Source organism: Episyrphus balteatus, chromosome 1 (genome assembly GCF_945859705.1).
Source record: "Episyrphus balteatus chromosome 1, idEpiBalt1.1, whole genome shotgun sequence".
Taxonomy (NCBI): domain Eukaryota; kingdom Metazoa; phylum Arthropoda; class Insecta; order Diptera; family Syrphidae; genus Episyrphus; species Episyrphus balteatus.
The window spans coordinates 119346501-119372148 of record NC_079134.1 but is presented as its reverse complement, the minus strand read 5'-3'; the positions used below and the strand labels follow the sequence as shown (position 1 = coordinate 119372148).

General features: G+C 31.4%; 1 protein-coding gene across 1 annotated transcript in view; it reads left to right on the top strand.

Moving 5' to 3' along the window:
* Positions 1-6511: 6511 nt before the first annotated feature.
* Positions 6512-25648, top strand: part of LOC129907911 (protein Optix) — a 38327-nt gene continuing 19190 nt past the window's right edge. The window contains exons 1-3 of the mRNA XM_055984402.1: positions 6512-8013; positions 21865-21983; positions 22073-22322. Of these exons, the coding sequence (XP_055840377.1) occupies positions 7730-8013; positions 21865-21983; positions 22073-22322 (653 nt within the window). The 5' untranslated portion in view covers positions 6512-7729. The remainder of the gene's footprint in view (positions 8014-21864; positions 21984-22072; positions 22323-25648) is intronic.

The window sequence follows — 25648 nt, the reverse complement described above, 5'->3', positions numbered from 1 at the left end:
TAAAAATGCAGTTTTACGCCTGCAAAGTTTAATCAAAATCGTTAGAGCCGTTTTCCAGTTATTTGGTATAACTTGAAGAATTTGTATGGGGGTACACTTTCTAATTAAGGTAGAAAAAGAACAAAAAAAAACAACTTTCAAAAAAATTGCTTACTCATGGTTATGGCTTCAGGTCGATGATAACATCTGGCCCACCCTAGATAAAATCTCTAGCTACGCCCATGATGCCGACTAGTTTTTGGGAAAATTGAAAAATAGTAAAACTACTTTTTTTAAGAAGAAATTTTATTGCAGGTGTTTTAATGTTGTTGTTATTAAGAGTTTGGTTCTTTTTCTGTCAAAGGGGACCAGGTAAAATAATTTTAATTAAAACGATATTGACATTGGCGCCTGCCAGACTACTTTACATACCCTAAGCGGAGCAATGAAGTTGTGTGAGCGGGACAGAGGACCCAAAAAGTAAAGCTAAAATCCTGAGAACCCGCAAAGTAGGCCAGGCAAAGTACTTTTTAGATAGTAAAAGCTATTGATGTTGGCACCTTCCTGGCGAGGTATCTTGTGTTTTTCTTGGAGGTACACAAAGCTTTCAACTTACTGTATGTATAAAATATCAAAGACCTTTTTAATGGTGGCAATGTAATGCAAAGTTTATCGAAAACATTAAAAATTAAAAAGTAGTTTTTGTGTTTTTCAATTTTCTCAAAAACTATAAGGCATAGAAACATATGGTTTTCAGTGTTTAATCAGGAATAAATTAAGGCATTTTACTTTAATAATCAATTTTGTATTGAGGTCCACAGTCTTAAGAAAAACAGTATTCAATGCGTTTTTAAAGCTTTTTTCACAATTTTTGACTTTGAATTCGATTATTTTAAAAAATATTGACTAAAATAACTTGATTTGAAGTTAATTTTAAACTTACCATTTTTAAAGTGCCATTTTATTTGTTCATAAATCAATTTTTATTGACTCTATCTATACTCTTTTCGATAAAAATTGGCAGTAGGTTTTGGCCTTATTTTGGCTATTTTCAAATCAGTGAGACCTAACGCTTGCCGAAAAAATGTGCCCCTGAACACACAAAAATTTTCATGGCATTGTTGTTGTAATTTTTTTATTAAGCGACGTACATGTAGGTACATTAGGGTGTGTCAGTTTTGTACGGCCGAAAAAAAGTACTCTAATTTTGCAATGTACCTAATAGTGGTCAAAAGTTTTATTCTTGGATTAACCTTTCAAGTGAAAGCCTAAAAAATATTTAATATATTTATTTTTGTATCCAAACATACATTTATATGTCATATGCAGTGGTAACACTTTAATTCAATTAAAGTAGATCTACTTCTTTTTCAAAAAAAATTAAAACCTACTTCCTACTTCTTCGAACCATCACAAAAATATTGAAATTTACTTCATTTTAAAATCTCTATTCCAATCTACTTCAAGTTATCAAAATATAAGCCAAATCTACTTCTTATTTTTCAGAAAACCAAATATTTGCTTAAACCTTGTTATAAAACAATGCATAAAAATATATATTCTGAAAGAAATATGTATTTTGAAAGAATTAAATTTTTTGGTTTTAGTTGTATTTACTAATTAAATTATTTAACTTAAATAAATTTAATAGAATTTTCTTTTTAATATAGATTTTTTATAAAGAAAATGATATTTTGAAATCTGCTTCGATTTTTCTCAATCTACTTCCATTTTTTCTTCAAATCTACTTCGACTTTTTTGCTGTAAGTGGTAACGCTGGATGTATGTTTCAAAATTCTCTAAAAATCCAAATTTCTTCGATTTCTTCCTATATTTTGAGCGAGCCAAGTATCTTAATTAAAATGAAAATTGTAAACGCAGGATTTAATTTGGATAAGCAATGCAACTTTTAAAAGCTATTAAATTTGAAAATTCCATACTTTTGCATTTTAACACCCTAATGTACATCCCTCTATGAACTATCTGCCGCACGATCGCACAGTGTGTCGAGCCCATACAAAAGTTTATCATAAATACTTGCAGCTAAGTTTTTGGAGTTTTAATATCTTTTTTTGTGTTTTTATGGCAGGAATAGAAAAAAAAATTACAAGTTAACAAATTAAACAACCTATTACTTTTTTTTTAGTATAATTTATGAAATTAACATTTATTGAAGAAGCCACTTGTGAGCAAAATTAATTTTTTTTTTATATATAAACAAAAATATACTTTTCGTAAGGTTTTTGGTGTGCTGATCTCGAATCCGAACTCAGAAAAATTCTATCATATCACGTTTTTGAAATATTCCCGTTAGAAAATCTGAAATGTCGTTTTTTAACAGGTTATGTTCTTGAACGTGGTGATTTATTTTAAATAAATTTGTGACAGTTTCTAAAAGAACTAAATGTTTTCTTTTAAAGCCCGTTTAAATCTTTTCAATATCTTTTTTCTACCTTGAGAAATCTTAAGTTGAAGTCAACTTGTTTTGTTTATATTCTCTATACAAAAAAAATCGTATGTTTATTTGCGTTTCATAGCAAATCTCGAATAGTTTTTTGTCAATCGCTTTCAAATTTTGAAATAACGTTTTATTTGCATTTTCGTAAATTCTTATATCGGCGAGGTTGGTAAATACGCTATAATACACAGTAGAGCGTGGCCGGGTCAAGTAATTATATTAAAAATCTAGTATGCAGAAAAATATAATTTTTTTCTTGTTGAAAACAATATTTAAAATATTTTTAATTACATAAACAGCTTTTTGTTACTTGTGTATGGCTAAAAATTATTAAAAACATCGATTTTTTCATTTTTGTGATCCCCTTGAAGATGTTTCTCAAAAAATGAATTATTTTGAGTACTTGACTCGTAGCACATAAATGTGAATATCTCTGGTAATCGCAAACAGAAGCAGACCAAACTTTGCCAATATTAAGTATAAGCCTATGGCAAAATAATATAAAAAAATTATCGATATGATTTAATAAGTATTTTTTTAAATTAAGTTTAAAAATTAAATTTTTTTTTTTTGGCCATTTATCAAAGAAATTTTAATAACTCATATATAATTTTATAAATTAAATTTTTTTTGTTATACGTTTTACAACAACACTCAAATAAACAAAATAACATTAACAAAATTTTTCAAACAATTACCAAATGTGAAATATATACTCTCAAAGATTCCCATAAATTCCTCAAAATATTTTCGATTTCCGAGGTACTCATGTTTCGGAGCTTATTTTGAATACATAACCTGGGTTATTTTGTAAGATAAATATGTTTTCATATGAGTTGACACTTCTAAATTATATTTTAATAGCAAAAATATTAATTTTTAACAAAAAAAAAAGTGATTTATCATAAGGGGACGACACACTGTGGATCGGCGGCAGAACACAGACACAGAATGAAAGAATGAAACTGAATCATCAAAGGTGTGTATTAAAATTATTCACAATGCATAAAGAGTTACCATTTGTAAATTTCCTTCATAAACTATTCTTTTTTCTATTGCATTTATGAAAGAGCTTTCAGGATTCATGTTATTATTCAAACTTTTGGAACGAAAAAAAGCAGTGTTTTCGTGTCGTGTGGTTGGTTGCTGTTTGGTTTTGTGTGTATTTGTATTTAACATGCACCTTGATGGATTTTCAGGAAAGAATTGTTTGTTAATATTGTGCGAAAAAGATAAATTTATTTTTCTTAGTTTTAAAATTTTGAAATTGTGAAACTTTACCGACAAGATGGTAACGCTGGTACTTTTTCGACACAAACTTGAGACATTTTTTGGCATAATACGGCAACGCTGTGTGAGCTTTTTGATGTGATAGATTTATGTAGAAGCTGTGAAGCATAGTGTCCTATCTTCTCTGTACTGCCACTTTTTATCGGGCAGAGTATAACATATGTACATATGTATGCTGTTTTTGAAATGACCGATCCAAATTGTTTTGATTCTAAACAAATCTTAAAATAGCTCTAATTGCAATTCTTTAGAAATATGTGTTATATGTAGTTTTTTCCCACATTGCAAAGCAGTTAGGATTTCAATTCCAACGGATTTTGCACCTATTATCATCTACAAATACAACCCTTGTAGTTTTTGTCGACATTTTTGTCAAACCTGTCGATGCTTCCTGCCCACCGTGTTTGACGTTAGGTTTGCAAAAACAAAAACTGTTCTGATATCACCAACTACGAAAACAGCTAATAATTTCAAAAACCGAAATGAAATGTAAAGAATTTTAACGGGAAATTTTGAATGTGATCTTTTAAAGGAACTATTTTCCAACCAGAATCAACAAACATTTTAAAAATAGATGATTTTAACACGAGAGAAAAAATTTTGTGTAAAGCCTAGAACCACAGATAATATAATCATACAGATATCTTGTCTGATCAGAAAAATATGAATCATTTTTTTCCTTACCAGACAAGCCTTACCAGACAAGAAGCTTTCAAAAATAAAGCTGAAAAAGCTCTTTTTCAATTGGACATTTTTTTCTCACTCACTCTCATAGGAAAGAAGAGGTTTTTTTTCAAGAAAGAAGATGAGCGAGATGATTTTGTGTGTATTTACTGAATATTTTAAAGCTTTTGGAAAAGCTCTTTTTTGGTCAATTTAAGTTTCATATATCATTTCTCTTCATATGAATAAGACATCTGTATAATTTATTATCTGTGCTAGTACGCTGCTGAAGCGAAAACAAATTTTGCATACAAAATTTCGTTAACGAAATCCTAAACGGACAATTTCATTTAGATTTTCGTTTTTCAGTACACAGCTGTAGCGAAAAATTGGAGAGTTTTCACTCATTTGTCACTTTTAACTGTCCTGTGCATTTTTCTTGACTCCAAGAGCGGTGTTGACGGTTTTTTCACTTTTAATTCATTTATTTCTTGCTTTAAAAATTATTTTCTGTTGATTTTTCTTGATTTTAAATTAATTTTGAATTTTTTTTTATTTGACTTTGACAGAATACTCGATGATATTTTTTCGTTAGCATTTTCGTTGTCGACTTTGGAGACTTAAGGCTTAAGAGTTAAAAATTTCCCATACAAATTTGTATGGGGAAAGTATGACCCTAAAGGCACGGGTTAATGATCTGCAAACATTTTTTTTGGCTGAATTCCCCGTATTTAGGTCCTGAACTTTTTATCTATGGGATGTCTCCCCCGCAAACATCACTTTGGGAAATAAGGGACACCCTACATTATTATGTATTCAGATTTCAGTACACTAAAGGAGAATAATGAAAATCTTTTAAATGGTTATGATGAGTTATGACGCTCAAGAGTATGTTTAATGGCATATTAGGCAGGTTTTGGGTATAGAATTCCATAGTTATGTATGACATTTCAAGTAAATAGCAAAAAGTGATCTTTAAAAAAACTTCAACAATCTCAATTACCTTGAAAGGTTTAATGTCTATATATAACTATATATATGTATGTACATACATAATACCTGCCACTATTAGATAAGTTCAAGCAAGTATACCTACCCATATGTTATTTCGTTTGCTGATAAATAGATAACTACTCGTAAATACCTACGTTTTCAACCTAAAAATCGATCGATGTAACAAAAACATTCAAAACATTGTCAATCCTTTTGTATGCATTCATAATTTATACCCACAAATACATACATATACCTGACTATACTTTTATTTATGTAATGAAACTGCTATGTATACTTAGATATCAGTTATCAACAACCCCATTAGTAATCTTACATACCTGCCAACCAAGCTATCTACCATATATATAAAATACTATAGATACCTACGTATCCCTTGCTGCATAACGCAATGATCCTTTTCCTGTTACATTAACAAAACAAAATTAATAATAATGGGGAAAAGTAACAAATTGAACGAACGCCATACACAAAGACCATTTCAACATGAATCCATAACACAATAGAATAAAAGCAGGAGCCCTTCCGTTCTTCGTCCGGTATTCACTATACTAGAAACGATGGCGACGTGGTTGAACGAAACCCTGATGTATTGTTGGAAATATAGGTACGGTGCGGCGGTTGTCGCCGATTCATTTGCTGGCGAGCATCAAACTGCCATTACATTACTGTCTTTTATAAAGTACACACCAGGCACCACCTTTCGAGTTTCAAATTTTTGGTTCACATAATCATATTACTCCCATTGTGCGCTCATATCCAGAACCAGATACCTACCGCTACTGCTACCATCAGGCAGGCAAGTAAAGCAAAACCAAAAACACTTCCAATTCAAAGCCAAGATGGATACATTAAGTATTTATGTTTATAGAGTTAGGGCAACGTAAGGTGACTACTGCAGTGCTTTTTTGGGTACCCTGCTGCCACTGCTGCTTCCAGTCCAAAATTCAGATCTTCTGATTCAGAATTCAGATAGGTAGGTACGTGTATCCATTCATGATTCATTCGACGAACTCATTTACTTTGGCATGTAAACAACTAATCTGTTAACACCCTAATATCGTTTTCGTTTTGACGTCGTTGTGTGGTTCGCCTGCTTATACAATGGCACTATGGCAGTTCCACTTCCACTCGATTTGTGTAAGCTGTGCTGTGACTCTGTGATGTGAGATTGAGAACGTTAAGTCTCCCTTCATCAGAAACAGAAACACAGAACCTGCTCTGTCATGATTAGGAGAGCCATCTATCGCCATCCTTCCTTCTGTTATGCCGATAGCATTAGAGTGTCTTTTCTTTGATTTGTTGCCCTTCGTTTCTTCATTGCTTGTGAATCATTTAGATCCGTCCAATTCGAAATGGCGACGACACCTTATTTTACTTCATCACAATCCACAATGAACGTATGTATGTGATCTCTTTCGCACCATTTGTGTGTGAAAGAGATAGCTGCATTTAGATGGGAGGAGATTTCACGGAATGGTGACGCCCTTCACAATCTGGTTGGGCTTTGTGCATGCACATAATCACGGCTCGGTTACCGTCAGATGGTCGGAGAAGTTTGTCTGGATAGCGTGGTGTTGTTTCGTTTGGTATTGTGAAGTTTAGTCAAGTATATGCTCGGCGTCTGGTAATTTTGCGTCTCAGCTGAACTCCCACTTTTGAGTATCCAGCTCTTGTTCGATTGTAGAAGTCAGTGCGCGGCGACGAACACTGTTGATATCGTTTTCGCTACCAGTTTAACCAACGACGGGCAGTGTTTAAATTACACGTCGTGTACAAAAACGAACGGATATCTGTTTATGTCTCATTGGTTTAAGTGGATACGTGTGTGTATCACGACATTTGTGTAGCGGAGTAAAAAGGGGAGAACGGAGAAGGCTGTTTCGACGGACGGTAACGGAACGGAATTGGCCTTTAATGAGCTGGTTATCTACAGCGAAGGTGATACTTTGCTTACTGTCAGACGTCTGTACTGTGAGTGCATATAGTGCGGTTTCGAAATAATTATAATTTTTTCTTAATTTCGCTTCGACAAAACAAAAAACCGTAATTTAACCAAACAAATGAAAAAAAGAAATACCTTAATTTTTTGTTCCAAAGAAAGAATTTAAATGTGTGTTGAAAAATATTTACCTTTTGTTTAAAATAAAAAAAAAATCACTTAGTCATTTGCGTGAAAAAATTTATAAAAAATAAAGTGTTTTTTCGTCTGTTAATGTATACCGATGAGTTTTTTGACTAAATGCAGACAAGAAATTAATGATTAAATAACAAATTGCTGAAGTATAGTATGCAAATTTGTTCACAGTGGATTCAATTAACAAAATGGCCGTTGGACCGACGGAGGGTAAAAATCCTCCTTCCGAGACATTTTCCCCAAATCATCAGATTATAGCACCTAGTCCGATTTTGGCGGTTCCTACGTTGGCATTTTCGGCCACTCAAGTGGAGATTGTATGCAAGACACTTGAGGACTCAGGGGATATTGAACGTTTAGCGAGGTTCCTTTGGAGCCTGCCAGTGGCTTTGCCGAACATGCATGAAATATTAAACTCAGAAGCAGTTCTCCGGGCGAGAGCTGTTGTAGCTTATCACGTTGGAAATTTCAGGTTTGTTTATAAACTTTAAATTTTTGCTTGTTTGTTTATTAACAAATAAATATAGATGGATGCATTCGTGAAGCGTTCAGCTATCAGTGTGTTGTGTGTCTAATTACAAAAATATAAATGCTTAAATTCGGAAATAAATGAAAGAGTAGTAAGAGTGAGTGTATAAATAAAAAAGTTACATGCTTGGGTATACAATAATTTTGTCTCAATATAATAAAAAAAATAATCGGATCCATGATAAGAAATTTTTTAAGGTTTTCCCTAACTATCTGACCAACGCGTTTTCGTATTTGGTTGTCTCTTTTAAAACTGAGATTCTTGTTAGTCACCAGCCAACGAGTTCTCAAACCCACGCAATCAAAAAGTGTGGCGATAGTCTTTTGAAAAAGCTATCGGGAGCGTAGTGGAGTGTCACTGCAAAAGTTTTGCGATGTCCATTTTCTGAGATCACAAGATGTAACCTCTGAACAGAAGTGAGAAGTATGAATACATAACAAGATATGTATTATTTAGACTTTTAACTGAATTTTTAGTTCAACTAGCTCACCCGGTGGGCTTCGTTCCACCTTTTCTAGTATTTATTTCCAATTTTTGACTCTGTAGTACGTGAACCTTTTCCAATACCACCAGAAATCTGGTCACAAAAACAAATATAATTTCCCTAAAGAAGATTGAAGCGTTGTAGATTTTCAAGTATACCTACGTTATTTAAAATAATAAATTATTATTATTATTAAATTAATCTCTCAGCGCAATGGAGTGTACAATACTTTTGGTTAATCCGTCTTTATAGCCAATACAAATAAACTTGATGGTTTTTTAACGATGTCATTCAAAGTAGCAAACATCACTTTCGAATGAATATAATATTTAACATCAGCATCATGCTGAAATGCTAGTCGTCAAAATGAATCTGATGTAAACTTTCAAAGTAGGTACTTGTTGGCGTTTTTAGTCAATTGCTCTACCCTCTCTCTACGTGTGTTGACTTCGAATCTGCGCGTTTCTCTTCGTTCTTATCATTTTTGTGGATTTCGTTCATCTCTTGCCTATTGCGATTCTGATTCACGTAAATGCGCCATGCTCACACGCATATCTGCATTGTTTTGTTAGGTTTGTTCGCCTGATCTTTGTGCTCTTCTATCCTGTATAAAACAAATTGGACCCTTTGCGTCCTGCTAGCATTAAATATTTCAGCAAATTAAGCTAATCAAATTTCAAAAATTAACAATTAAATTAACTAACCATAAAGGTTGCGGTTTTGTTTTTTACTTTTCACAATAATAAAACACGTAAGCACGACCTATTCAATAAAAAAATAAAATGAGATTTATTTGACATCACAAAACATTTATATTTTTTGACAGAAAAAACCTTACAAATGTTCAAAATAATAAAACACTTTATTTTTCGACAAAAAAATCGCTATGAAATAAAAAAAAAGATTGGTTCTTGGTTGATCTTAGAATGTTTAAAGTTTTAAGATGTATGTTGTTTTGTTTTAATAGTGAATCATAAAAATAAATGTTTTTCCAAAAATTTAAAAAAAAAGTTTAACCATTTATACGTGCATGAAAAATAGATGTTGGCCGATTCTTAGACCTACCCGATATTTGCACTTAAAAGTTAACTTTCATAGATATTTCTGGTTCTGCTACACAGAGAGAAAATAAACCAGGGATAACTTTATTTCTGATGGTATATATATACTTTAATTAAATATACGAGAAATAAAGTTATTTCTGTAGAAGGAGAAGTTGTTGTTTATCTATCGCTCAGTTTAATTTTATTCTGTAGACCAACAAATATCCATAGCAATCATTTGCTAACACGACTAATGTCAAAAAAAAGTACAGCTAATGTAAACGCATCAGGCGGTTGAAACTTTTCAAGGCACCTAGGAGCTGGAAATATCCTCACTTCAAGTTCTCTGTGACAATATCGATTTGATTTATGGAATGCATGCAAACGATTACAGAATTCAGATAACTGATTGCTTCAGTGGCTTAAGCTATCGAAAGTCTGGGTTTGCTTACTGCAACGTCTGACTTTTCATCTAACTTTGAGCAGTTAAAGAAAATAATTTTCTTGGTGGGTTCTTGGATTATTAAGTGTTGCAATATATTGCCTTTAGAAGGATGATTGTTTCTTTAAGCAGTTTTTGTAAAAAAAAAATGTCACTCAAGCAGAAAATGCCAATAGGAAATTCGAAACTACACAGTTGGGTATCCATTAGATTTTATAATTTCATTGTTGTCGTTTCCTAGTTTTAAATAGTGCTTATATGATTTAATGAAGAACAATTGAAGAATAGAATCTTCTCTTTGAAAGGAAACGGTGCTTGAAGTGCATGCAAAGACATTTCCAAGTGATTGTTGCGCAAAAAATGACGATTCTACACCATAACTATTAGCTGTGTTTTATGTCAAAGCTATCCGCAGTAGGAAATCCCAAGTATCAACATTGAACAGAAATTTAAATGCACGCCCCAAATTAGGGGACAAAAGAAACTTATCTACCTCGTCAAGTTTCTATTCACGTCTTAGTTAAGCACACAGTTAAACACAGTTCTTCAGAGAAGAAATTATTTTTGAGGTTATTTCATTTTATTTTTGAATTTTTCCCAGTGATAGATAGATACATAATTTTTCCAAATCATAAAAGTTAAAGAGCATCAATTTTCAATGCTCACATCTAATTTTTCAATATCAGCTTCAATGAAATATTATTGTCGTGTTATTTTTACAACTCCTAACTAATGGGTCCTGAGTTGTGTCGTTATTATTCTAAATTTTCCGTATATAGAAATAAAATGTATCCTAGCAAAAGCAGTCGAAATCGATATCAAATATGGCCTTATTTCCCTGAGAAATTTCAGCTAGGTAACTCCCGACGGGCATTTCAATTCCATTATAGAAATAGAAATAAAGAAACATTCAAAATTGTTATAAAAAAACATTTCTGAAGGGAACAAAATCTGGCTTATTGTACATGAAATTACGTACCTACATATATGTAAGTTTTAATATAAAAACAAAATTACAGAAATTAAGCTTTTTTTCAGTTTCAGTTCAATTAAAAATGAAAAACTTATAAAACAATAATATTGAAAATTTCTTATCTCCACATAAGTTACTCTGTTATATCGCCACAGTTATGTTCTACAATGTTTCAAAAATATCCAGTAAACATTTATGGTAACATTCATTCAAAATTCAGTTAATTTGAAGAATAATAAAACATTCGAAAGACAAGAAAAAGATTAAATTTTCTTAAACAAGCAAATCCTAAAAAAGGGTAGGAATCAGTGTTGCCAGAGCAGGCTTTTTCACTCCTTCCTTAAAATTTTGATTTCCGATTTATAAAAATTTTGATCTTTCAATAATTTTAAACTCAGCGCTATTTGGCTCCTTTAAAATTTAGGCATTTGACAAAATAAGTCCATGATAGATATGAAAAGGGGCAACCATTTTGCTAACTTTTTTCGTTTTTATGTAGGTACCTAATGCAATATTCGAAAGTGTTTGGAATCTTTAACAGTGGCATTAATCTAAATAAAAGGATTAAATTAAAATAAAACCAAATCAAAATGAGTGATATACCTGAAGTGAATTTAAATTTCGTTCAAAATCAAAAGGTGGGCGTCAAAAAAAAATAATAGTGAAGCGACTGATCAATTCATAGAGCTCATAAAAGAATCATGAATTATTCAGTAAAATTAATACACATTAAGTGTCTGACTGATAATAATTTAACCGTGTTTTGAGAATTGTGCAAAATAATGCAAAGCAATCTGATATTAAGTCTTTTTTATGGATGTTCCACTGTTTCAAATCGTTCCAAACATATGTCTATCGGTTTCACACGACTATACATATTGCAAAAAGTATAAATATGTAGAGGTACATAACTACTTGTTCTTATAGGATAATATAAAAAACCATAGAACCTAAATACATGCTTATATTTTTTAGATTAAATTAAAATGAAGAAAGGGTTGATTTTTTTTATATTTCCTTTCCTCTATGAAGAAATATGTATACGAAAATATTATCTGACATCCTCTTGGCATCTAGTTGAATTTTGAATAAAACTTGTATTCTGTATATCTTACATATATAGCATGAAGGGTAACACCCTTAAAATATGTTTTTATACAAATACCTACAATTGTTATGAAAAATATGAGTGAATGAAGTTGATCTGTCTTCAGTTTATGTCCAAATTCATCCATTTTAGACTGAATTTAATTTTTTATTTTCATCCTTTCAGAGACAAAGATGGTAGGTATTATTATCAGACTCTGCCTTTCAATTTGAAAAATATCACTGTGGCTCTTATACAAATACTGCCAATTTCGAATATGAAAAGCAATGATGTATGCGAATAATTTTAAAATGTCAAATTTGTTTTAAAAATACATAATTTAAAATTCGGTATAATTGTTTGTATAAAACAAATGACTTCTTTCCACAAGTATGTTTGTAGCCCAGGGAAATTAGTAATTTAAATCGCATTTTTCGCGGGACAAAATTTTTTTCATGGAATGTGTTCGGGTGGTTGTCCTTATCATAAAAGTCAATTTGTTGGGATAGTTGGAGGTTGGGAACAGCCGCCATCTTGGAAAAGAGATTGGTATCGTTTTTATTGAATAGCTCCATTGTTATTCATTTTAACAAAAAATGACAAAGGTAAGACTTATTAACAATAAAATTATCTAAGAAATGATATACAAAACAATTCCGTGAGTTGATTAAATAAAATTTTATAGTTGGTCAAAGTGCGGGTTTGTATCGCAAGGTTGGGACAAAATGACATTTTTTCATATATCTGACGAACTTTTTATTTGTTTGGATAATTCTTCATGAATGAATTGTTGTACTTATAATTACCTATAAAATGAGCCCACAATCGTTATTGTCACCATCGTATTGTAGAAGTAATCTAACTCCGAATCTCTCCATGTACTAGTCGAAAGTAAGAAAAAAGCTGTTTTTTTGCTAGTAGGTCGAGAAAATTTTGGGAGTAGAGGTATAACCAAAATATAAGAGGATGTGACCAATAGAACTATATATAAGCCGTTTATACGATTATGTTTTAGAAGCTTTTTTTGTTTAGATTTTTGTTTGTTTATTTGAATTGAAAAGCCTGATATAGTTAGTTAAAAAAGCTTATATCGTGAGTTCTATTAACCCCATAGCCGAGATTGAGGTGTCCAGATTTAGGAAAAATAATAGAGCATCAGCTTGTATATTTATAATTTCAAATAGTATAAATTTAGCCCATTCACATTAACTGGAAAACTTACGTTATTTAACCCCCCAAAAACCGTATAAAGCACAAGATTAGAGTTGTCAGACCTTCGAAATCGACATTAACACGCGTATGGCTGCAAAACTGCGTACTTATATTTTGGTTATACCTCTACTCCCAAAATTTTCTCGGCCTACTAGCAAAAAAACAGCTTTTTTCGTACTTTTGACTAGTACATGGAGAGATTCGGAGTTAGATCACTTCTACAATACGATGGTGACAATAACGATTGTGGGCTCATTTTATAGGTAATTATAAGTACAACAATTCATTCATGAAGAATTATCCAAACAAATCAAAAGTTCGTCAGATATATGAAAAAATGTCATTTTGTCCCAACCTTGCGATACAAACCCGCACTTTGACCAACTATAAAATTTTATTTAATCAACTCACGGAATTGTTTTGTATATCATTTCTTAGATAATTTTATTGTTAATAAGTCTTACCGTATACCGTTGTCATTTTTTGTTAAAATGAATAACAATGGACCTATTCAATAAAAACGATACCAATCTCTTTTCCAAGATGGCGGCTGTTCCCAACCTCCAATTATGCCAACAAATTGACTTTTATGATAAGGACAACCACCCGAACACATTTCATGAAAAAAATTTTGTCCCGCGAAAAATGCGATTTCATGCCCATATTTTGACTAATTTCCCTGAGCTATTGAGGTGATATCTAAAAAAAATCGATGGAAAGTGTGTATGATTAGTTTATTAATGACTAAAAACTGCCCACCATTTGAATGGAAAATGTGTATTCATAAATAAACTTTAAAGTAAAACAATCAGTGTTTAAAATTAAAGAAAGGTTCTTTTGAGAAATGTCAAAACTTTTAAGGAATTCACTATTTTTTTTTTTGTTTAATTCCCAATTTTAAAATAAATAATAATTTGGTTTTTTTTTTAAATGATATCACTGAGCTGTTATGCGCTTGGATCCTCGGATCTTTTCAATGAATTGCGGATTTTATAGGGATTAACAGCTCTTGCGGTCTTGCCAAACATTCCCCACGGTTTATTCATTATGCATTTTAATCCATTCTTATCCTTATGCAATCAATCCTCCTCTGTTTTTTGGAGTGTAAGATACTTTGAATTTATTGTGTCAATTCTTTGCAATTAATTTTTTTGAAATTTATCGAATTTGTATTGATGTTACAAATATTTCAAATAGATATATTTTATAAACAAAGTTGACCAAATTTTGTTTTTTTGTTTTTTTAAACTCGAGAGTTGAGAAAAAAAAACTGTGAAAACAAGTTCTCAACTTTTGTTTCAATTCTCGAAATTCGGCATTAGAATTGCTTCAATTTCAAGGATACAATCAATCAAATTCAAATATTCGTACAGTAGGTTCGAATTTCGAAATTATTTTAACACTCTTTTTAACCAACACTGCATTTTTTTGCTGATTTAAATCACCAATTATTCTTAATTTATTCTATATATCCAAAATCAGATAAATAAGGTATTACTATTAGTAAATTATGGTTCAAATTCATACAAAGTTTTTTTTATACGCATTACACAGAATCATTAAGAAGGAACCGTTAACCGTGCTAAATAAATGTTTGTACTTTATACGTTTGTGTAATTCAGTTGTTTGTTTGAAAATTGTAATTAAAAACAAATAATAAAAATGATGGTTGTACCATAATGACGGTCTTTGAAACAAACATATCGCAACTGGTTGGCAGACCACAATCAACGTCCAATCAGTAGTTTTAAGGTTTCAAATTGAAAATGGTGTTAAAAATATGCCGAGGAAGGTGAAATTTTCATTACTCATGATCATAATAAACGTGTTGAAAAATCCCTTAATAGTGCACCAAAACTGGCAGCAAAGTTGCGGCAGGAACTAAACAAGAAATTCTGCACATAAACTTTGAGGAAATGCATTCGGGAACATGGTTTTAAAAACTGCTATAACAGAGTTAAACTGACAAAATTTGCGAAAGAGTTCCAAATGTAATATATTTTGTTCAGATGCATCATGCACGGCAAATGGTATGGCGGAAACCAAATACGGAGCTACTTCCAGAAAACGCAGTCGCAACGGTGAAGCATGGTGGAGGATCTACAAAACTACTACCATAGCATAAATCTTAAAATAGGAGAGCGCTGCTTTAAAATTGTTCTAAGGTTATGGAAACTACACCCCGACCCCAGTCACCGGACATTACCCAATTGAAAATGTATGGAACCATTTAGACGAGCAAGTAAAAAAACTACCAACTTTACGTTTTACGTTATACTTTCTCTTTATACATTTCTGTTCAGTGTTCATTTAATTTGGGAAATCGTATTAAGGATAGCTTTGCCAAAAATTATTGTAATTTTTTTGTAATTATTCTTTTAGCTAAAACTCCAGCTACATTTACAAGCTAATTTCTCCCCATATCTACTGTCAAAGTTTAAGACCGTAAAATTTTTATAATAAAGTTCACATTCGGCGGTAGCTAAAGTCTCTAAATGTTGGTCCAACTATTTGTAGCGATGTGAGATTATTTTCATTATTTTTATCTTTGAAGTTTCTCCGAGCTATAGCTGCAATATTCTGGATCTGCATGCATTTACATAAGTAAGTCTGTAAGTAAGAAGTAGAAGGTTTTTATGAATTTTAATGTCCATGTTAAAGCTCGGTAGAAATATTTGAAGTTCTATCGCTGTCATTATAGATAATAGCCGTGTTTTATTGGTAACTCAGTACTTAGCTTAGTAAAATTTTACACGGTAAGCAACAACAAATGATTGCTAAGGATAAACAAAAGTTTTTTATTTGTTGGTTTACAGAGAACATTTTTTTCTTAACATATACATTTTTTACCCTTCAACAATAAAGGATTATAAAAAATAAATAAAAGTAATCGTTTTTTGTTATTTAGAGCATAAAATGTTAACTCAGTAAAATACTGAGTATCAATAAAACACGGCTAATATATGCACGTAATCAAAACACGTGTGTGGTAAGATCTGAATGTTTACATATTATGTAAATAACTATTATAAACCTACAGATATTGATGTATTAACACATATTCATTCCTAAACAAAAAAAAAATCCATTTCATAAACAACTAATTTACTCTTTAATTATGCCAACTAAACTATTAAAGCTTAACAACATTACAACAACATTCCTTAAAAAAAAATCTGTTCAAATCCAATTTAAATGAAAGTACATACATATATCCATATAAGTGTAATGCTCATGTAGGGTCGATTCATTCATATTACGAATGAATATTGTGTATTCTAATAAAAATTCCCGCTTCGAAAGAAATCCCCCTTTAATGAATGATCGCAATTTCTATTCAAGATCACGACATGGCATATTGCCCATAACAATTTACCCAGCGGATATTTGATAGCCACTGCCACTAGCGCTTTTATTTAGCAGCACACAAAGCCAACACGGTTGAATACAACAATAAATGGGTTCAATTAATAAACAATAGGATTAATTTACTAATTAAAGACCCCAAACAACCATACAAAAGAATTTTATGATCGTATTAGTTTGCGAAACCCGAGTCCTGCCGTCGTTCCCAGCCCAATCCAAGATTCATTACTTTGCACACAAAATGTATGTGTACATAACTTGTGCTTTAGATATAGTTAACAAGCGGAAATGTATTGAATTTTATTAATTCATTCATGGCATAAGATGTTGATGATCATCCTGTAAAAAAAGTGTTTGGATCATTTGAGTTTTGTTTTTTTCTTTTTTTTTTATATAAAGAGATATTCTCTGTCATAACGTATAAAACCCATATAAATCATAATAAAAAAAATAAATACATATATGAAATTTCTGTGTGACTCCTTATTATGATAATGATAGCCAATATATGAATAACTCATGAAAGTAGATTATATTGATGATTTTTGAAAATTCGAAAGCAGGGGAATCATCAGCTTTTTTTATCTTTCTTAATTATTAGCGGTTTATCCCAAAAATGATTCAAGTACCTAAACATTGACTATTAACACACGTATTACGATTGTCAAAAATATCAATTGATTGTTGATAAATACTGAATTTTATATTTTGAAGCTTAAATTATGGGAAAGTGGTCAATTTTTTAATGGAGTTTTTTTCAATTAGGTACTTTTCAATTAATAACTACTGTCATCAGTTTTTGTTTTCAGAACTTCTGTTAATAGTTTACCTAGCGATATTGAAATTTAACTTTAACCACTTAGATATCAATTGATAGTTCTAAATCACAATAAGGGTGCAAATTCCAAAAAGTAAACGCTAAAAGCTAGTTTTTAAGTAATGGGGTAGCTCTTAATCCTGCAAATAAATTTCATTGCAGCTAACTAAAGAAGCGATTTTTCATTTAGAGAATACATAAAATCCCTAAAAAAAACTGATACAATTAAATTTCAAAACAATTTATTCAGTTAATTAAAACTGTTGAGTTAACTCAGGGTTTATTTTAACCTCGCATTGAAAAAATGGACCTGGGAAACACAATTTTGCTGTGGGACAATTTCCTATCTATACCCAGTTTTCGTTTAGATTGTTTTCAAATTGGAATAACGATACTTTTCCATAAAGAACAACCCTTGTGAGCCATTTCTGACCACATTACTTAATTGGTTTTTGAAAAGTGGAAGGGTTGCATATTGCATTCGAGATGGTACATCGTACATCGTACATACATATGAAGTTTTAAGGAAAAGAAAGACACTTTTTAGCGATTAAAATGGAGTAATAATTAAGTTGTTTCACACTCAAAATAATAAAACAATTATTGTGTAGATATTCTTGCGTAGATATAGTAATCTAACTGTGGTGATATGTCAATTCGTTTTTGTATGTTATTTTCATATATCGTGTAAGTATGCACAAAAATTCAATTTTGATTATATTATTTATGTAATATTTATTTAAACCAACACAACATCATTTGGCTAACATATTTTTTTGTAGATAGGGGAGAGGTGCGGACAGTGAGACACCCTTTTTTAAATTGGTACCTATATCTTAGAATGTTTTCAAGATAGCCTAACCAAACTTTGAAGTCAGTTTAAGACATGTTTTATCTTAATGTTGCAAAAAAGTTGTAGTTAAAGAATGAATGAGAGCATTACATTGGACTAAAATTTAGAAAAAGTCAAAACGTCTCACTGTTTGCAAGGGGTGCGATCAGTGAGACAGTCTTAGGTGAAACAAATTAACAAAACCGTCAATTAATTAGATAATTGACAAGTTTATAATTAATTAATTTATGTTATTTAACCCATTTTTTTTTTCAAAAAAAAAAATACAAAGAAATCATGTTAAAATAGTAGATTTTTTTAAAATCTATGTCTCACTGTTTACTTTTTAAAAATCTATGTCTTACTGTTTGCTTTTTAAAAATGTATCACTGTTTACTTTTTGTCATTTTTCGGAATAATATAAAATTACAAAAAACGAGAAGGCATTCTAATTACATGATATTTAAAAAAAAAGAAATATAAAGAACATATAAATCTAATAAATATGTAAAAAAAAGTTCTGTCCACTAACCAGATTTTTTTGTGTTATAAACTCTTTTTATAACACTCCAAAAACTACTTTCACCTGATTTTGTGTGATATTTTACGGTGTAGGAAAATGGACAGCTTTAATTGAGTCGGGACAAAATTAAAAGACGCAGACGGGGAAATAAACGTTCTGACCCAAACTAGCTGTACTGTGCTTATTTTCAGAAAAGAGAAAAATGGATTGTCTCACTGTTTGCACTGTCTCACTGTCATGTACCTAATGCAGCGGATTCAACCTCACATTTCTTTTTCTGGTAGGCGATTGTAAATATTGGTCAGTATGACATATTTCTTTAGATGCTTCCTCGTAATAATCAAAATTATCTGTTATGAATTCAACAAAGGATTTCAATGATTCCAGTGCACGAATTGCATATTCAAGAATCATTTTCGGATCCTGCCACATCTTATTTGTAATATCTTATCGCTTCAAGATGTCGCACTGTGGGCTAGAACGCTATTTTAGCTGGAAATAATTAAAAATGTCAACTTCTTCCAAAATTGATAATTTTGGTCTCATTTGATAGATGAATGGACTAGTTATAATTTCTCATTAAAAGTTGAGGTCAAAACATTCATTGGCTACCTAAAAAACACAGTCGAAAGCAATTTTTCGAAAAAAAAACAAAAAAGGCCACTTTTTCCTCTATCCAGATAATCGTTTACTGAGTTTGTTTTAACGGATTGATTGTGAAAATTTTGCTAGTTTATCAATGAGTGATGGATCTTAATATAGTATTTGCTAATAAATTGTTATTATATTGAACTTTTGTGTATAAATTTTAAAGTAAAGTATGTTACTAGCACCGATTTCATATAAAACGAATGCTTCTAAGCTTTAAAAAAAAGGCACGCGTAGGCACACTCTAGAAATAATTTTAAAAAGTAGCTAGCCTATATGGCTTTATGTTTTATATAAAACTATGTCCTACAAGAGCAAACTTTTTTCGCTGTAACTCCGAAAGTATAAGGAGCAAAATATTCAGAAAAACTACTTACGATGAAAAGAAAACGAGTTTAATGTTTTCAAATAACGATTTTGTTATTTCCATTAACATTATTTTATATTCCATAATAAGCAAAAACAACTTTTGTTCGCTTCAATGATACCATTTTCGAATTTGATGCGTTCAAACTTCAAAGAACCCATTTTTTTGTTTTTTAGACCAATTATATGTGTTGTAAATTTAAAAACCTCATTTTACATAATAACTCGCTTATTTTTGGTGTTGTTCTTACCATTAGAATCTGTTGTGCCATAAAATTATCATTATTATATCATTCGACACCATTTTAATGCCTTAAATTGCAATTTTAGACGATTTCGTGAATTTCTATAATTAATTCCAGCTAAAATAGCGTTCTAGCCCACAGTGTGTCGTTCCAAAAGACGGCAAACACAGCGCTTTCGAGGTAACTCATCTTTTGTAAAAGTTGCGATGTTTCATTTCTCACGATATCTTTTTGCTCCTTATCGATAAATTTGTAGTTTTTACTCAACTTTTTTTCGAAGTCTTTTGTGGAGGCCCGAGGCTTTAAATCCGAATGCCCCCCTAATTCTAACTCTTTCTATAATGTATAAAACTAACAAAATTAATTTGTCTTAGTTCTGGCTCTGCTTCCAAATTAAATATCACAATTCATAAGTTTCAAAACAATTTTTGTAGAACTCTTTTTCGCTATAAAAGACGAAAATTATTATATACATACATATAAATAATTAGCAGCGAGGACAGTCGTCTCACAGCCATGTCCATGTTCTTAGTACAGTGATTCTTGAGAGATGAAACAGTTAATTTCTTGACTGCTGGTTCCAAAACCAAAGAATGAGTGAATGGCGGCTTTTATTCAGATAGACTAAATCTGAGTTCCTCTTGCCGTTTACTCAGCGTGTTCCAAGCGGAACTTCTGAAATAAAAATTGACACTGCCACTGGAGTAAAATAGACATTTCAGGAAACTCCGGAGCCGATGCACTCGAAAGGACCGATTGAATCTAAAACGTACTTAAAGTTTGCCGTCTCTGACCAGATTTCTTATAAGCTCAGCAATAGGTGTCTTCTAGACACTGTTCTATTGGGAAACAGTAAACACTTCACAAGACCCGGCGGGCGCTTTTTTCAAAATGTTATTGCACAAAATGCATGGTCGCAGAGGCGGAGGAAACCGTATCGCTCCTCTTCTGTTCATCTTTGACGATGCTTGTGAATTTGTTATCTAAGGTACCTATCTGTAATTTCCATCAAAACCTCCCACTGGTGTTATTAGTTAGGCGCTCACTAAAAATCTTTTGTGCTATCAAAATGGGCCTATTATCGGCCTTAAATCATCATCTGTTTTTTTTTTTTTTGTTTAATAAAGGGCAAGCGTAAGGAAACTTAAGAAACTGCATACATATATTAAAGCAAGTAATATATGCAAATTATGATAACAACGAACGCATTTGACAAAAAATTTATTTTTCCAGTCTACCTAATGAATTATGATGACTATTTTATTTTTAGAATTGCACAGCTTTCTTTACTCCCCAATAGTAGTTGTTGTTGAGAACTTCACCCATTATTAAACACTTTATTTGACTGAAAATATTTAAGTCTAATTGAACCGTAATCCAAGAGGTGTCAACTTCAGATTTTCAGTGTAAACTTCTTTTCTTTCTTAAATACTTTTCCAGGTTAATTATAGCTCAGTAAGGATTACTTTCTTTCCATCAATAATCCCTTAAACCTTCATACACAAGCTTGTCATTGAACAAGTATATTTTCCCTCACATCTTATTATATTACATTCTCATTTATCAAAGTGCAAAGTTAACACGTGTCCACGCCTTGTGTCTGCAACGACTTTTATAGCCCCTTATTGAATCAAACAAACAACAACAGAACCAAAGATTTTAATAAGAATATTTACGATACTTTACCACAAATATGTTTACATTGTTATTCTTCTAATCAATTTGTATTCTCTCTTTTTTATATTTTTGTTGACAGGGAACTATATGCAATAATAGAAAATCATAAATTTACAAAAGCATCTTATGGAAAACTACAAGCAATGTGGTTGGAGGCTCACTATATTGAAGCTGAAAAACTACGTGGACGTTCGTTAGGTAATAATAACTACTGCCTTGAATAAATGAACAAAAATAAATGAACCTACTTAATAAATTATAAATTTTATTGTGTTTTTTACTTAAAGGGCCTGTTGATAAATATAGAGTGCGCAAAAAATTTCCCTTGCCACCAACGATATGGGATGGAGAACAAAAAACGCATTGTTTTAAAGAAAGAACGAGGAGTCTTCTGAGAGAGTGGTATCTTCAAGATCCATATCCGAATCCAACGAAAAAACGGGAGCTTGCTAAAGCGACTGGTCTCAATCCTACACAAGTAGGTAATTGGTTTAAAAATAGAAGGCAACGAGATCGAGCGGCTGCAGCTAAAAACAGGTAAATGGTAGATTCTTTAGAAATTTTGTTGGATATGAAAATTATTGTTTTTGTACATTTTGAGAAGAAAAATATAAAAATAAACTATAAACTTACATATACAAAAGTGAGAATAAAATCGATAAACCTGTCGTTTTTAAAGAAAGCTCACGTAGTTATAATTTTATCTATTGAATAGATCCTACACGGTGCCTTTTACCGAATGTCCATCAAACTACTTCATTGTTTATTTTGGAATACCACAAGAAAGCCATTTAGGCCCTTTACATTTTATTTTATTTCTTAATTATGTACCTTCCTTCCATCTTCAAATATTTAAACTACCTCATGACGTTACCATTTATAAAACTACCATCTCCAGCGATGCCAACTGACACATTAATGCCTTTTAGTCCTAATTTTATTGGCTGAGGGATCGTTTTTTTTTTTTTAATTAAGATGAAATTGATTCAAATGATTCTTACTAATGGAAATATGAAAATAATGGTCGCTAATTTCTTTCAAATTTTTCCCCAATGAGTAAAAAAAAGTTGCATAAATTTGTTTGTGGCCTAAATTAATACAAAAAATTTACATATAAATTAATTTTTTAAAATCTAATATTACTAGTTTAAAATTTGTTTTTAATTTTTCAAGAAAAGTGATAAAAATTCTATAAAATATATCAACCATGTCCGTGACAATTTCAAATTCGTACTTTGTTTAAATCAGTCAAAAAATTATGTTTTAATATTTTTGAACCTTTGAAACAATATCGTCTTAGCATTGACCTTACCAATTTTTCAGTTGTAACCGGTGTTATTTCTATCCATTTAAAGAGAATTTGCTCCTTAAGGTCGTTTCTAGTCTTAATGGTGTATTTGCGGATTCTGCGGCCCAGTTTATACCTTAAATTCTCTATCGGATTAATGTCAGGTGATTGTGAGATGGTTTCAAAACTTTCCCACATTCGGGTTGCATTAGCGTTATGCTTTAGGTAGTTGTCCTGATAAAAAGTGAAGTTCTTTCTGAACCCATTTATTTGTGCAGCACTATCTTTTTAATTCGTCTTCAGATTATCGATGTAGATCGATATGTGTCGATCTTATGATCCATAATTTCATAATCGACCCTCTATCCACCTCCATGTTTTTCTTGAGTGATTTTCGGAATATCGGAATGTATTCAGTATTCGACTTACGCCTGACCATTTTTCTGCCATCCGACCATGAATATTGAACTTTGACTCGTCTGTGAAAATTACCGTTTTCCAGAAGATAAAATCTTTTGTTTGGTATACTATGGTGAATTCAAGCCGTTTATGTCTGTTGATATGACTAATAAATATTTTTTTGCGCGATACTCTTCCGTTGAATCCATATTCACGTATTGTACAATTCCACAAGTTTTCACTAATTCTTTTTCGGTGGATTAGAAAAGTCTCTGGGGCAATTTTGATGCACTTATCTTTGGATTTTTATTTATTTCACGCACATTTAAATTATCCTCTTGTCCTGCGTGTTTAAAAAAAATACCTCTCGTCTTATAACGAAGCAAGTTTTCAAAGCTTTTTACTTGTTTACTTAGAACAAGTATTGGTTTCGTGTCAAAATGCGAAGCGAAATGTTCGGGGTCAATACAGTTACAAAATTTGAAATAAATTGTTTGTATACATAAAGCGTTGATCAACACGTCCACACTTTCAGTTGAGTGTGGACGTAATGTTGTTCAATGTTCATGTTGAATGTCTGAAAGGACCCCGCACATTTTGTATGGGAAGTGGCCATCGGTTAAATTGTCTGAAATTTTAGTATGTTGTTCTCTTGAAGCCCCTGATATAATATCTATACAGGCAGAAAGTAAAAAAATGGACAGTTTTTAAGACAACAGGTTTTTTACGATGACTATCTCAAACCTTTTATAAGGGATAGTAACTCTCTATATTATGTTTTGCGCTATTTTTTAGTGGAATCCATAGGTTTTTAGGGTCGTTGAAACCGAAGTCGAAGTCCATTTTGACCCATCACGTTTGGTTTTCAAGATAACCTCAAAAAGTGTAATAGCCTGAACAAATTTTTTTTTGATCTAGGAGTGCGACTATGTTAAATATAAGTTTTTCGGGCTTCTGAAACTAGATTCGAAGTCTATTTTGCCCAATCACGTCAAATTTTTGAGATAACCTCAAAAAATATGATCGTTTCTTTTTTGAGGTAATCTCGAAAATCCAGTCTATGTACATATTTAATAATTGAATCCGAAGGAAAACGAATTTTTATACAATAGACCACATACAAATTACACTGAACATGGACAAAATTAGAACAGAAGCTATTTCAATTGATCTTTCGCCAGTTTATAAACGTGGAAAATCGTGAAAATTCCCCAAAAAGATTTCAATATGGAGGGTGGTTTGGCAGTTTGTTGCATTAACAGAAACTGGAATTGGCTACGAATATAGATGTACCTAACCGTTTTCCACCAACAAATGCTGAAAATGTGTTTTTATTCACCAAAACTTACCATTAGTATATTTTAAATACTATAAAATAACAATTTTTTAATGAGAAGCAAATTTTGATTGAAAAAATATCTAACAAATAAATTATTATAATTTATTATAATTAATATGTCTTTTTATTCCTCATTTGGTATTCAGTATTCGGTCGAATGTGGTGAATTATTCGGCCCAACAGAATATCAAAAAAAAAAATAGAGGCCGAATACCGAATAGTGGCCGAATATTCGCGGCATCTCTAAGCTTACTGTCAGTTTCATGTGAACTTAATATCTTGTTTTATAGAGAGAAGGGTTTGCTTTAAGCAGCTAATCATACTGTAATCTAGCTGTGAGACAATAGCAAGATTAGAAATCGAACCTTTTTACATAGCGCGTGCTAATTTATTCTTTCAAGTGCCTACACTCTCCAAAAAGAAATTACAATGACATAAATAAAACATAAAAAATACATTCAAATCAGTGTAAGGAAGAAATTTGAACCGATTTTGCGCTGTGAAGCAACTTGATATTCTAGAATTCCGATCAATTGCATTTTTTTGCTTGTAGTTTACCGACTAACCTGGCCAACATGAACGATCATATCATTTAATATACTACGTATCGATAAACGGACTTCTAGCCAAGTTAATTTTTTTTTTAACTTCTCAGTTTTCTCTGCGGTGAATAAAGCACACATACGCATATGAGAAGAGAATCACAAAGATGCCGCCACGGAACCCTATTCTTGGGACCTAGCTTCTTGTTAATTCTTGCATGATATTAATATCATAGACAGTTCCGAATAGATCAAAGCTAAAACGTACAATGCGAAGCAAAGGTTACATAGATTT